The sequence below is a fragment of the Sinocyclocheilus rhinocerous genome, unplaced genomic scaffold (assembly GCF_001515625.1).
Source record: "Sinocyclocheilus rhinocerous isolate Xijiao unplaced genomic scaffold, SAMN03320098_v1.1 scaffold1589, whole genome shotgun sequence".
In the NCBI taxonomy this organism is placed as follows: Eukaryota; Metazoa; Chordata; class Actinopteri; order Cypriniformes; family Cyprinidae; genus Sinocyclocheilus; species Sinocyclocheilus rhinocerous.
Genome location: NW_015648634.1, coordinates 35616 through 50132, shown reverse-complemented (window position 1 = coordinate 50132; position 14517 = coordinate 35616). Strand labels below are relative to the sequence as shown.

The 14517-nt window shown below is 34.8% G+C and overlaps 1 protein-coding gene across 4 annotated transcripts in view; it reads left to right on the top strand.

Moving 5' to 3' along the window:
* The window catches only part of LOC107710071 (exportin-T), a 24486-nt gene that overhangs the window by 2462 nt on the left and 7507 nt on the right, over positions 1 to 14517 (top strand). For 2 of the 4 annotated variants that reach the window (XM_016514770.1, XM_016514771.1), the window contains exons 4-17: positions 358 to 414; positions 1921 to 1990; positions 2098 to 2316; positions 2406 to 2590; positions 2712 to 2880; positions 3865 to 4146; positions 4233 to 4271; positions 4351 to 4413; positions 5471 to 5595; positions 6225 to 6369; positions 7401 to 7520; positions 8455 to 8549; positions 12485 to 12554; positions 12641 to 12879. In XM_016514770.1, coding sequence (XP_016370256.1) covers positions 358 to 414; positions 1921 to 1990; positions 2098 to 2316; positions 2406 to 2590; positions 2712 to 2880; positions 3865 to 4146; positions 4233 to 4271; positions 4351 to 4413; positions 5471 to 5595; positions 6225 to 6369; positions 7401 to 7520; positions 8455 to 8549; positions 12485 to 12554; positions 12641 to 12879 — 1878 coding nt within the window. The remainder of the gene's footprint in view (positions 1 to 357; positions 415 to 1920; positions 1991 to 2097; positions 2317 to 2405; positions 2591 to 2711; positions 2881 to 3864; positions 4147 to 4232; positions 4272 to 4350; positions 4414 to 5470; positions 5596 to 6224; positions 6370 to 7400; positions 7521 to 8454; positions 8550 to 12484; positions 12555 to 12640; positions 12880 to 14517) is intronic. The other 2 variants (XM_016514772.1, XM_016514773.1) reach the window with 2 other exon arrangements.

Below are 14517 nucleotides of genomic sequence, written 5' to 3'. Positions count from 1 at the left end.
GTTATGGTCGCGCTCTCTGTATCACGCACAGCGGAGTTCCGCCCGATGCGCGCGCGCGCACACACACACACACACACACACAAACAAACACACACAAGTGAGGCCACTCCCACTAGTATTTGTAAATATTAAGCAGCAAAATTAAATTGATGTTAAATTGTTTAAGTTTCATGATTTTAATTAATTCGACATGCTTTTTGATTAATAAAATGTAATTTAACCATTAAAAAGGAGTCCAGAAAAAAAAAAAAAAAAGCCCCCAAAGCCGTAAACCTAGGGGAAACACTGATATGTGCATAATGTAGTGTTTCACGCAATAATATTGATTCATGCAGTCTGTGTGTGTTTCTCTCACAGTGACGATCATGTAAAGTTCTTCTGCTTTCAAGTCTTGGAGCACCAGATTAAATTCAGGTATCACTGAATCTTTGCAAACTCAGAAAAATTAAAAATGTGCAAGAACTGATAAAATGTATACCTTGAACGCAGCTCAAGTCGCTTTGGATAAAAACGTCTGCCAAATGCATGAATGTTTAAATTATGATATTTTGATTAAACATTACGAGGTCCAAAAATGTAACATGCACTGATGAATTGTTCGCATTAAGATCTATAAAATGCATTTAGAAATATATAGGGTGAATTTTAATTTACTCTGAAGTAAACTCCTACTGCTATGATGGGCTAACAATTGTGTATGTTTGACAGCCTACATCCTTCATAGATGGACGCTGCTGTGGTTATAAATACTCGACGATCTGTAATAACAGACAAAGTAATAGTGACCACGTAATCAAAACAGTTGCACTCACTAGTGTTTTTGAGACATTACTGCCAGATCCAATATATTCAATACACAGCATCGTCTTTTAGTTTCTATCTTAATGAAAACCCGGAGTTGAATTTTGCCTTGTTTGTAAACGAATCCATGGTAAAATGAAGTGAACAGAGGACTAAGTTCTTGCTGACGCGGTCTGGATCTTCATTAAAAATAAAGTTAATCCACTCTTTCCTAATGTTGGGATCAGAAGGAAGGCAATGCAAAGACTGTTTATTCACATCTTGGCACTGCACAGCGTCTTGTTGTCTGCGGAGCATCTTTATAGTTTGGTTTCTGCATAGACTTGCGTTTGCCTCTCTCGTTATTTACACTACATTCGCATGATCATCTTCTGTGGAGGCGGGGTTTAGCCACACTTGCATCATAAAGTGGCACATTCCACAAGCTGTCGTTTTGGCGACAGCTTTGCCATTAAAGTGCATCTCTCTCTCTGTCCTATCTCAGGAGACACGCAGAAACATTCTGATCAAAGACACCATGCAAGAGCAGTGCATCCCGGCGCTGGTGGAGTCCTGGTTTCAGATCCTTCAGACGTACCACCACACCCACAGCGAGCTGACCTGCCAGTGTCACTAAACAGGCAGTGCTGTAGAATCGGTGGGCGGGGCTAAACAGGCAGTGCTGTAGAATCAGTGGGCGGGGCTAAACAGGCAGTGCTGTAGAAATAGGTGTTGATCATCTTCTGTGGAGGCGGGGTTTAGCCACACTTGCATCATAAAGTGGCACATTCCACAAGCTGTCGTTTTGGCAGATTGGCTTCAATATAAGCTGTTTTTAGACTAACGAGAAAGTTTTGAGTTCTGAAACTTACAGGATGTTTTTGTAGTACAATGACCTTTTATATGTCTAAAGATCAAAGGAATCTTGATTTCTCAGTTCTTGACCCCTTTAATGTATTATAATAATAATCATAAACTGGTTTGTAGTGTAAAGTTTTATTGTTATTCTTGTACTTATTTACTTAAAGCGGCTAATGAATCAGAAATCTCACACATTAACAGAAATTAGTTTGCATTGAAAAATAAGATGGATAGAGTTTCATACAGTTTTTAAAATTGTATAAATGCTGTGTTTTGCAGACACGGGTCGCTCACTGCAGCTCAACAGCAGCTGATCCGAGAGACCCTGATGAAATGGTTGCAGGCTCAGGTTAGTATTGTTTACCATTTCATTGATATTCATGTGAATGATGAATAATCATGCTACATGTGCGCTTGAAATATGATTTACGGTCATGTATTTGCATGTTTGTCCAGTTGATGAATGTGCATCCAGAAAAGCCCTTCATCAGGAATAAGGCGGCGCAGGTTTTGGCCCTGACATTTGTGATGGAGTTTCTGACATTATGGCCCAAGTTCTTCTTTGACATCCTCAATCTGGTGGGACTGAATTCGAATGGTGTGGACATTTACCTGCGCACACTGATGGCTATCGATGCTGAGGTGGTTGATCGGGACATCCTGCACAGTCCTGAGGTAAAACCAAGGCCAACTCGAGGAGAACTCCGGTGTTTTCTGCTCCCGTCATGCCATTAAAGTGCATCTCTCTCTCTGTCCTATCTCAGGAGACACGCAGAAACATTCTGATCAAAGACACCATGCGTGAGCAGTGCATCCCGGCGCTGGTGGAGTCCTGGTTTCAGATCCTTCAGACGTACCAGCACACCCACAGCGAGCTGACCTGCCAGTGTCTGGAGGTAGTGGGCGCGTACGTGTCCTGGATCGACCTCAACCTCATCGCCAACGACAGGTCAGAGCTGCTCTGATGAAGGTCGTGTATATGTGACTCGCGCTAATATATCATCAGACTGACTCTAATGACCTTCCTTGAGCTTCCTGTCTGTTTATGTGACAGCTGTGTGTTTGTGTAGGTTTGTGAATCTGTTGCTCAGCCACATGTCCATTGAGGAGCTGCGTGAGGAGGCGTGCGATTGTCTGTTTGAGATCGTCAATAAGGGCATGGAACCTGTTGACAAAACCAAGCTGGTGGAGACTCTGTGTCAGGTGCTGCAGTCTGCAGGGTTCTTCAATATCGAGCAGGTGTGTGAATACATAATTGTTCTGGCAAGTGTTCATCTATCTTGTCAAAAAAACCCTTTGAGGAACTTCCTCTTTTATTCTGTTGATGCTTTTAAAAAGGGCTTTAACCAAGTAAATCCAGATTTAGTCCTAATGTTTTTAGAAAAAATGAAACTTAGACAGTTTTAGTTTTTACTTTTGAATAACTAAACCTGGCTTTCACCATGAATATAGCCATAGAAACTGGCATGGCATTAAAAAAAAGTTCTTAAATTGTTCAAAAACAATGGGAATATGGCCTATAAATATATATGTGTGTGTGTATGTATTTATATATATATTTTATATATACATATCAGAAATTGACCAAATCACTTGAATGTTTATATTTAACAATTAATCATTCTAAAAAGAGTGGGATGATTTTGTTGGGGATTGTATTTGTGTAGAAAATAAAAATATCTTTTTTTTTTTTTAAATATCAGGAAAAATGACTTTATACTTGTTTTTTTTTTATTGCAAACCATCTGTTTTAGGGCCGAATGATTTGTGAAAAACTTGAAAAATCTGGGTTTTCACACTTTGGTTTCCTCAAACCTCTTTTAGTAATTAAAGTCAACAGAGTTAAAAAAAAAAAAAAAAAAAACTTTCTACTTGACTTTTTGTATGCCAAGTTCTCACTGTTACATGACCAATTCAGTATCACTATAAAATAATAATAATAATTAACCAAACAAAATAAGAAATATATTGTAATAACACAATTATGCTGTAAAATAAAAAGTCAAGTATTTAATAAAATAATTATTTTGTAGTACAACTGTAAAATCACATTATTAATACTTATACCTTAATTTAAAAATTATTTTAATTTATTACCAAAATTTTTTTTTTAATATTATATAATATTTGCCCATTTATTTGTTAAATTACAGTCGCACTAAGCCATATCGCGATATTGATTTTATTTTGATATATCTAAAGTTGCATATTAATCGGTCTAAGACAGATTCTCTTGTCTTTGGTTTTCTCATCTGTCACGTCCATCAGGAGGAGGATGTGGATTTTCTGGCTAAGTTCTCTCGGTTGGTTAACGGGATGGGTCAGTCTCTGGTGCTGAGCTGGACTAAACTCAGTAAGATGGTCGATGTGAAGGTTTCGGTGGAAACGTTGCGTGCTGTGGAGGGGAAGGTTCCTCTGATGCTACAACTGCTAATTCATGAAGATGATGATATTTCAGCCAACATCGTGGGCTTCTGTTATGACTACCTGCTTGTTCTCAAACAGGTACACATGCTAAACCCTCACTTTGAGGCTGAGAGGTGATCTACACGTTATACTCATCTATAAGTTTGTGTGTTTGTGTTTTTCAGCTTCCAGCTCTCAGTGAGCAGCAGAAAACAAACGTGGAGGTACTGCAGCATCACAGGCTCATATCTCATACCTGTTAATTAGTGCTGTAGTTTATGCTTGTTGTTGTCTTGCTAACAGGCGATCATGCTGGCTGTGATGAACAAACTCAAGTACGATGACGAGTATAACTTTGAGAATGAGGTCAGTGTGGAAAGTGTGATCTGTTTTTTTTTAGTGCTTTGGCAATATAAATGTACAGTGTTTGTTGTGACAACAAAGTGTTTAACTGTGTAATAATATAAAGTAGTTGTATAGTTCACAATATAAAATATGGCTGCGTAATTTGGGGGGGAAATCAAATTGTATAATTAAATACAATAGTATAATATTAAATCAAATTGTACAATAAAAATAAGCAATAGAAGTTATTACAAAATAAAAATATAAAATTTGCTAAATAAGAACAAAAGAAATGTTACAATTGTACAATTTCATTGTTAAAAAAAAAAGGCAATTAAGCATTTAGGAAAATATTAAAATAGAACAAATATAATATTAATTATATTTTTATCTTAATTTTATAGTTTATATATAAACTAATATTTATAGCTGTCTTAAAATCTTAAAGCATCTAACTTTATTTTGACGTAAGAAAGGAGAAGAAATGTGTTTTGTTTTCTTGTAAGTCTTTCTTGACCGTACAACATTTTATTAGAGTGTCCTGCTTTAAATTAAATTAGGAAATGGTTTTAATCATAAATTACATTAATGGACAAAAAAAGTTTCTCCTGGTAAAATGTTAGAATTTTTGTCAAATACGAAATTTAAAGATTGTTTATAATTATTTTTGTTTGTAAAAAAAAATATATATATATTTTAATTATAGTATGCAATTTAATTGTTATTGCTATTTTAAATCTTGTTACTTTTGAATTTGCAATGAATATAGCCTTTGATGCTGATATGGAAAAAAAAAAATCTTTTTTTTTATTGAAATAAAAAGTCAATAAGTATTTTGACAGAAACCGCAGGTTTTTGTTTGTTGTCTTTTGTTAATACGAATATATGGGAAGATGGAGGGCTCGTGTTGTGTTCCCAAATTCACATTAAAGCGACTTCTGAAACACGCAACACATATATTTAATTAAATTGCATCCTTTGCGATTTTACAATCGCACTAAGCCATATTGCGATTTCGGATTTATTATGATTAATCGTGCAGGCCTAATCTAAAATACAGTCTGTTTGTTTCTCTCAGGGCGAGGATGAGGCCATGTTTGTTGAATACAGGAAACAGTTAAAGATGTTGCTGGACCGACTGGCTCAAGTCTCTCCTGAGCTTCTGCTGGAAGCTGTGCACAGAGTCTTCAACGCCACCATGCAGTAAGACACAAAACTGCTCAGCACGCTGAGAAATATCACAGAAAACAAGTTTTCCTTGTTCTTTTGAGATGAGAGTTTGAGAGTTTGCTCTAGTGTTCAGCACTCGTTAACTCCACGAACCTGCAAAACAGGTTGTTCAGATGTCTTCACGGTTGAAACATCACAACCCTGAGCTCATATTAAACATATTTAAAGAGGTCATCGGATACTACATGCACTTTTACAAGTTGTTTGAACTGAAATGTGTTGGCAGTGTGTGTTTTGTAATGAATCTTTGCAAATCGCCTTTCCTAATAATGTGCTAATTAGCAAGTTTCACGATGAATGCGGCTAAAGTAAACAGTCTCTCAGAGAGCGGCTAGGAAGAGAGGGGCGGGGCCAGCAGAGCTCATTAACATTTAAAAGGAAATGCTACAAAACGGCTTGCTCTGAAAAGAGCTGTTTTTGACAGGGTGTTTTTTACACTACCATTGAGAAATCTTAACCAAACTATGTTACAGACTTTTCATTAAGACCCTAAAGAATCATATCAGCTTGTGGAAAATGGGCATCCGATGACCCCTTTAACAAATCATAAACTTGAAAGCCCATCTAATGCATGTTATTGATTTCTGTGTGTGTGTGCGCAGGAATTGGCAGACGGTGCAGTTCATGGAGGTGGAGGTGGCCATCAGGCTGCTGTATATGCTGGGTGAAGCTCTTCCTGCGTCTCACGGAGCACATTTCTCTGGAGACACCACGAAAACCAGCACGCTGCAGTCCATGATGAGAACGGTGAGAATAAAATTCATCATTTCTCTGAATGAAAAGACCGATTGAACTAGGGCTAGGCAATAAGCGATATATCAAGATTTTATGTCGATGATGATTAACTATCAGCAGGATTAATCTAACAGCAGAAATCAACGCGACCGCAGCCAGTCAGTGCATGTGGCTAATAGCTGATTTCTGTGTGAATGAGTAGCATGTTTTTTTCTACTACACACAAACTCGATCGCACGTGACACTCGCCGTGTTTTCAGCGTCTGCGTCTCAATACATGAGGACTTGAACTTCACCTTCAGAGCTGCTCTGAGAGTCACTTCACCAGCTTTACATTGTTTACTTTGAGGAAAAACTACTGTTAAATACACAAACTCAAAGATCTTCATGACAAACCCCCAAAATAAAAGCTCGGTTTAACATGAGAGATCTTTATCACTGTTGTATACTTTTAAACGCGTTAAATATTACATATACGTATGTAATATAATGTGTATTTCCATCACAGGCTTGGTCTTAAATTTCACATAAGGTGGTATTAAAAGGGTCTTAAAAAGTCTTAAATTTTACTTGTTCATATCTGTAGACACCCTGTAAAATGTACTTCTCAAAGCAATATTTTTATTTTTAAGGAATATCACACAACAAGATTTTTGTCTTTTGCTCAGCATCTTATTTGACAAAAAATAAAAGTGCAATGTTTTGTTGTAAATTAATTACATTTTCTATTTGGTTACATTTCAAAAGACTTGGTTACATTTCAAAATATTTAATTTTGTCCTATATTAAAAGGCAGCTAATCTGTCGAGTTTAATTGTGAACAAAAAAGTTGTTTACATTCATTTTCAAGGTCTAACAAACGTGGAAAGCATTTCCTTCCCCATTAAAGGTAAATGAATATCATGATAGATATCAATATCATATGATATGGGGAAAAAAATCACGTTAATATTTTTGGCCATATTGCCCAGCTCTAGATTGAATGCAAATAGTGTTATAGGCACAAAGTAGCATGTACATCATGATGTTGTGTGTTTGTGTAGCTGGTCTCCTGTGGCGTGAGCGAGTATCAGCATTCCTCCGTGACTCTGGAGTTCTTCGAGACCGTCGTCCGTTATGATAAATTTTTCCTGGTCGAGCCGCAGCACATTCCCAGTGTCTTGGTGAGTGTTTGAAGCCTGTGAGAATGATGCAGTCAGATTTAGTTTGACCTGTAAAAGCTGAGTTTCGAGAGATTTTGTGTGTTTGGTTTAGATGGCGTTTTTAGATCATCGTGATTTTTGACAGCGATGATATTTTGTTTTATTTTTACATTTAAACGCGTTAAATATTACATATACGTATGTAATATAATGTGTATTTCCATCACAGGCTTGGTCTTAAATTTCACATAAGGTGGTATTAAAAAGGTCTTAAAAAGTCTTAAATTTAACTTGTTCATATCTGTAGACACCCTGTAAAATGTACTTCTCAAAGCAATATTTTTATTTTTAAGGAATATCACACAACAAGATTTTTGTCTTTTGCTCAGCATCTTATTTGACAAAAAATAAAAGTGCAATGTTTTGTTGTAAATTAATTACATTTTCTATTTGGTTACATTTCAAAATATTTAATTTTGTCCTATATTAAAAGGCAGCTAATCTGTCGAGTTTAATTGTGAACAAAAAAGTTGTTTACATTCATTTTCAAGGTCTAACAAACGTGGAAAGCATTTCCTTCCCCATTAAAGGTAAATGAATATCATGATAGATATCAATATCATATGATATGGGGAAAAAAATCACGTTAATATTTTTGGCCATATTGCCCAGCTCTAGATTGAATGCAAATAGTGTTATAGGCACAAAGTAGCATGTACATCATGATGTTGTGTGTTTGTGTAGCTGGTCTCCTGTGGCGTGAGCGAGTATCAGCATTCCTCCGTGACTCTGGAGTTCTTCGAGACCGTCGTCCGTTATGATAAATTTTTCCTGGTCGAGCCGCAGCACATTCCCAGTGTCTTGGTGAGTGTTTGAAGCCTGTGAGAATGATGCAGTCAGATTTAGTTTGACCTGTAAAAGCTGAGTTTCGAGAGATTTTGTGTGTTTGGTTTAGATGGCGTTTTTAGATCATCGTGGCCTGAGGCACAGCAGTCCAAAGGTGCGCAGTCGAGTGGCTTACCTGTTCTCACGCTTCATCAAAACCCTGCAGTGAGTTACTCTACAACTACATACATGCACACACACACTGGGTGAAAGGGTCAATTTATAATATTTGCAATTAATCCTCACTTATTTTTATATAACCCTTTTTTGTTATTTTTATACAGGGCTGTCAATCAATTTAAAAAATATACAGAACATTTCAGACTGCGTTCTGTAAATAATCACAACTAATAAATACAAATATAATTTGTAATCATAAATATATTTTCACACTGGATCTCCAAATTAATTCAGAAACAACAAAGACGGTCTATTTTGAATATTTGTTTAATTGCGTCTTTTTAATAAGTACTATGAAAACTATAAAAAAATTTTTTTCCAGTTTTTCAAATTCAATTTCTGAGAATGAGTAATTATAACCATTCAACATTACAGTACAATTGAAAGCCTAATTTTTTTTATGTTTATTAGACTGAAACCGCAAGTTATCAACTGTTTTTATTAATTTATTAACAATTACAGAACATTAAACTATATATATATATTTACATAAACTTTTAATTCGAGTAATTTTTTTATGATATAATTTTTTTGTTATCTGTTTCATGTGTTAAATTATTAATTGGCAAATATTAATCACAGAAATAGTTTATTTTTATTTTTTGTTCTGCAGTTGTTAATAATTGAATATAAATAATCTGATAACTTGCAGTTTAGGTATATTAAAAATATTGACTTTCAGTTTTTATTTAGCCAAACCCATTTCAAACAAGGTTATCTTATTATATTATTGTTACCTTATAGGGTTGTGACGGTGAGGACATTTTCCCACCGGTTATTCGACCGTCATCGTCACATGACCAGCATTTACGTTGCGTCTCGTTTTCGTCACGTGATAAAGGTTCGTTGACGACGATATTTAGTCATAATTTTTGTTGACGAAAGCAACACTAACACACACACTATAGTTTTCTTTTATGCATTTCTCCACTTTAGCTTGTCTAATAGACCTGGCATTACACACTCCAAATATTTTTGGGTCTGACAAATTGCTTTTGTTCCTCTTTTGTAATTCACTTTGGTTAAAAGCATCTGGAAAATTCAAAAAGTGTAAATATAAATGTAAAGAAAATAATTACTAGGGCTGCCCTCGACTAAAGATTTTTCTGGTCGACTAGTAGTCGTTCAAGCGCACCGCAGAAGCTATGATTATGAATGTGTCAGGGAAAAACAGGAGGCTACATTAACATTTTAATAATTCACTGATAAACAAGTGCTTTCTCGTCATCTCCACAGTAGTGGATGCGCCTGTATGCATGTTTCACACGGATTATTACATAATCTGAGAATATTTGTTTTACATTTGAATTGGTTCATTTTTGGTTTTGAATTGGTTCATCACTATCTATAGATATATTTTAATGTCTGTAAGGCAAAGATATACACAGTTTCGCGCTCGAGTTCACGGACCGAGATGGCAGAAAGCGCATCCTGTTTGCTTTCATTATTTTACAAAAACACGTTTTGTTGTTATTGTGAGTGCACACAAATAAACGTAGAGTCTTTACAGATTTGAAAGATGTATTACTCTTATCTGTATGACCAAAAATTATAGTATTTTATAGGAGTATTTTATAGGGATGGGCGATATGGGCTTTAAAATATATCACGATAATTTCTGATATTTATTGCGATAATTTAGGGAATCCTGTTTCTTTAGAGCAGTGGTCACTAGGGATATGCCGGTATCAAATTTTCATGTTGCGATTAATTGCTCATGCTTTTATCGCGGTATACGGTATTATCACGGTATTGAAATTTAGTTTTAAAAAAAGTGCTGTCACAATACAGTATAACAGGTTTAATAACTTTTTTCTTATAACAAAATAACTGAACATTTAAATAAAAAAATGTTATACAGAAAAATGTATAAGTAAAAAAATGTACACATTAAAATGCAAAAGAACTATAAATACCAATAGGTATCACTTTACAATAAGACCTCATTAGTTAACCTTAGTTAATGCATTAACATTCACAATGAGCAATAACTACATTTGCTACAGAAGCTAATCTTTTTAAAAAAAAATACAAGTCTTAGTTCATGTTAGCTCATTAAATAATACAGTTGCAACTTTTGATTTTAACAACAACGTGTTATTAAATATTGTAATTACCTAAGATTAATGAATGTTAGAAGAATTTTTCATTAGCAGTTTGTTAACTGAATTAACTAATATGTTAACTAATGAAGCCCTAATGTAAAGTGTGACCGAACGCTTCTCATCCGTGCTTATTTACATCAGAGTGCGCACGCATCTTTCACGCAGCATACATAGGTGTTGTGCATTGTGACCAGCTGATGGGGAAAAGTATTCCTAAAATGCATTCTAAATTCTGTATAATTTGTAATAACTAATTATTCTCGGTATTTAGAAGTGCCCAACGATAACAATATCGTGCATATTCATTTTGTGGAATTACCGCATTACCGAATACCGGCACAAGTCTACATATGAATCAAGATATATAAAACAAAAAAACATGTAAACCAATGTATAGCTAAACCATTGAAAGAAGTAAGCTGGCTGTACATATACTTTATATTACTCTGTATATAAGTTTACTAAACTAGAGTTAAAAAAAAAAAAAGCATAGCCTCAGACAAACAGTTTTGCGGGCTAACGCTCATCAGTGCAATAAAACACTCTGGGAAGACACTGTTTAAGATATTGGGGCGGTTTAGAGTATTGGGTATCTGTTTTAAACACAGTTTAGGATATTTCCTTGGTTACCGCTGTAAACAAAGCAGAGTTGCGCTTTATACGGAGAAGAAAATGCCATTGCCATCGAAACTTCTCCCAAGACAGTATCCTTCAGTGATTACATTAATATAACCCCAGAAATGTAATGCATGTTTGTACTTATTTTACTGTTTTTTTCGGGATCTACTGGGACAGTGATAAAGATAAAGATAATCGCGATCGACGGGTTGGCGACCACTGCTGTAAAATATACACGAGTCAGTTGGTGCTACATTACTATAATATTGAAGGTTAAAACTGACAGATTTTTTTAGGCTATACAACTGCTTAAATTACACTTAATGAAGTTTTTATAATAAAATAAGTTACAATTACATAAAAATATTTGTTGAAGAACAGTAGAAGTTAAAATTAATATATTATATGGTGCATGTATTTAGCAAAATGCCCCTCACTACAGTTTATTTTTCTATCTGACTAATGAGATTTTGGTCACCGAATATGTTTTTTCTGAGGTAAATGTGACTTTACGTGACATTGTTTAAAAGTCGTTATATTGACGTCTTTGCGCGGCTGAAACACTGATTGAGCGATTACATGAGACAGGATACGGATTGTAAAGCTGTACTCTTTCTTTTAACTTGCCTTCGGATGTTTAGTCATGTTTATTTTGTGCCGAAACTGGTATTAATGTGGAGGAGATTATCAGTTCACGTGTGCCTCGCGCTGCCGCTTTTATTGAACCTAGGCGCGCCGTGCTACAGCGATTACTCCAGTCCACATTAAACAGCGCCAAAACGGCATTCATGAACATAATTTTAAATCTGAGACTTTGTTTCATATTAAAAGTACCAAAGCACAATGCTTATTGTGATTTATTGGATGGGAAGTGCCCTTCAATGTTCCGTATATTTACTGAAAACAGGCCAGACTAATCGATTCTTGGGATTTAAGAATCGATATCGTTTCGTAAAAATGAGAATCGATTATAATCGAGATATCGATATTTTTTACCCAGCCCTAGCATAGACCAGCCATTAACGATCTGCGTGACTTTGCCAAAAATATTTTGGTTGACCAAGCCTCTTCTGGTCGACTAACGATTAGTCTGCTATTAGGGGGCAGCCCTAATAATTACTGAATTTCTATGTTCGTTCATTCAACAGACACTTTTAGAGTTCATTCATTCATTCATGCTCTTGTTTATTTGTGCAGTAAACACATGAATGCATTCATCGAGGACATACTCAGCAGAATACAGGACCTGTTAGAGCTCGCTCCCCCGGTAACAGCTCATAAAAATCATATGAAGCAGCATGTAAATCTGCTCTAAACGTCTGCGTGATCGCTCCTCTCTCTTCGTGTGTCCAGGAGAATGGGTTTCTGGCTCTGCTGAGCAGTGATGATCAGCTGTTCGTGTTTGAGACGGCCGGCGTGCTGATCGTGAACGGAGAGAGTCCAGCCGAGCGAAAGCAGGCTCTGATGCGCAGCCTCCTGACGCCGCTGATGGAGGCGTTTCACATGCTGCTCGCAAAGCTGCCGCAGGAGGCCGATGAAGAGAGACAGGCAGTGCTGGCCGATTGTCTGAGTCACGCTGTGGGATTCGCCAGGTAAACACACAACCCTGACAATGTGAAGATTAATTAGATGTTGTGTTGAACTGACTTGAATCAAACTTATAAAGCGGCAAGACACCATAGGTAAGTAGGGTTAATCACAGTGCATTGAGACAGTTGTATTGTATTTTATATAGTTTATATATTTTATTATGCAAGTGCAACATCGATTAATACACTAATTTGCATACATTTCCAGAAGTACAGAATACATACAGAAATATGAACACTGGATAAATCCAGGTTCAAATTTTTCATTTTGCTGACACATTGGATTTGTTTTACAGTGGAAATTTTGGATTTCCCTTTTTTTAATCACTCCATAAATCAGAAAAAACAGTCAACAACCATAAAAAAAAAAAATAAAAAAAACTTCAGAATATAGATAGGAAAAAAACTAAAGTTTGGAATATGTAAGTGCAGAGAAAAAACTCACAGCCTTTAAAGTTACGCATTGTTTCTAAAATCTACAGATGCAAATAGATGAAGTGCAATAAAATAAACGCATAACTGTGCATTTTAGATGTTTTCTTTCCATTAGTCTTAATGTTATGGACGCAAAAATGACCAAAATCTTAAAATTGACCAGTTCTTCAAACAGGGTCATTATAGTTAAATAGAATGAAATAAATATAGTTAAATAGTATAAAATAAATGTAAACTGAAATAAAATATTAAAAATATAAAATATATATATATTTTATTTTTTATTTTTTTTTATTTTTATTTTTTCAGCTAATTTCCAAGGCAAAATTTCTAATACCCTTATGACTGGTTTTGTGCTCCAGGGTCACATACATATATATATATATACATATATACTATAATGCACATTATGTCTTATATATTAGGCAGTGTTGATTTACACTAAGTGCAAATAGCTGAACTTGTTGGCAGGGGACATTTTCAGTACACATACTGTATGTTTAATGATTTCCAGTACAAATATCATACAAATACATTTTTTTACGTCAAGATACATTTACTTGAGAAGCAAAATGAGAGAAGATATTGTGTCTTGTATTTTGAATTTTTTTTATTAAGTAAGTTTAAGCTTAAAATTTTTTAAAAATATATATATATTTATGCCAATGAGGTCAGAAAAATAAATTTGTTTTTCCTTTGAATTCACCCATATGTTGTGTTTTGGTCATTTTGACCTGGAGAGGATTTTCTTTTTCCTAAAAATGCTAGTTAATGTTATTGCATTGAACAAAAACGTAAAAAAATAAAATAAAAAAATATTTTATTTTATTTTTTTTTTATTTTTATTTTTTTTCAGCTAATTTCCAAGGCAAAATTTCTAATTTTCATTCAGTTTTACTTGATTTATTAAAATAACTAAAACCTCAAACTGGAATAAAAATTAATAAAATACTACATAGACATTTAAAAATGACAAAAACACACAATGAAATTACTTTAAAAAAAATTTTTTTTTTAAACTTTAACTAAAATTGACATAAGCAGAAAATATAAAAATGGTATATCGATAGTAAAACAACACTGGCCTGAAAAAACGATGGTGTTTTGCTATCCGCTCTCAAACTCACAAGTCATGACATGAGTGGGCGCAACTTAAAGGTGACATATCATGAAAATCTGACTTTTCCAGGTTTTAAGTGCTATAAT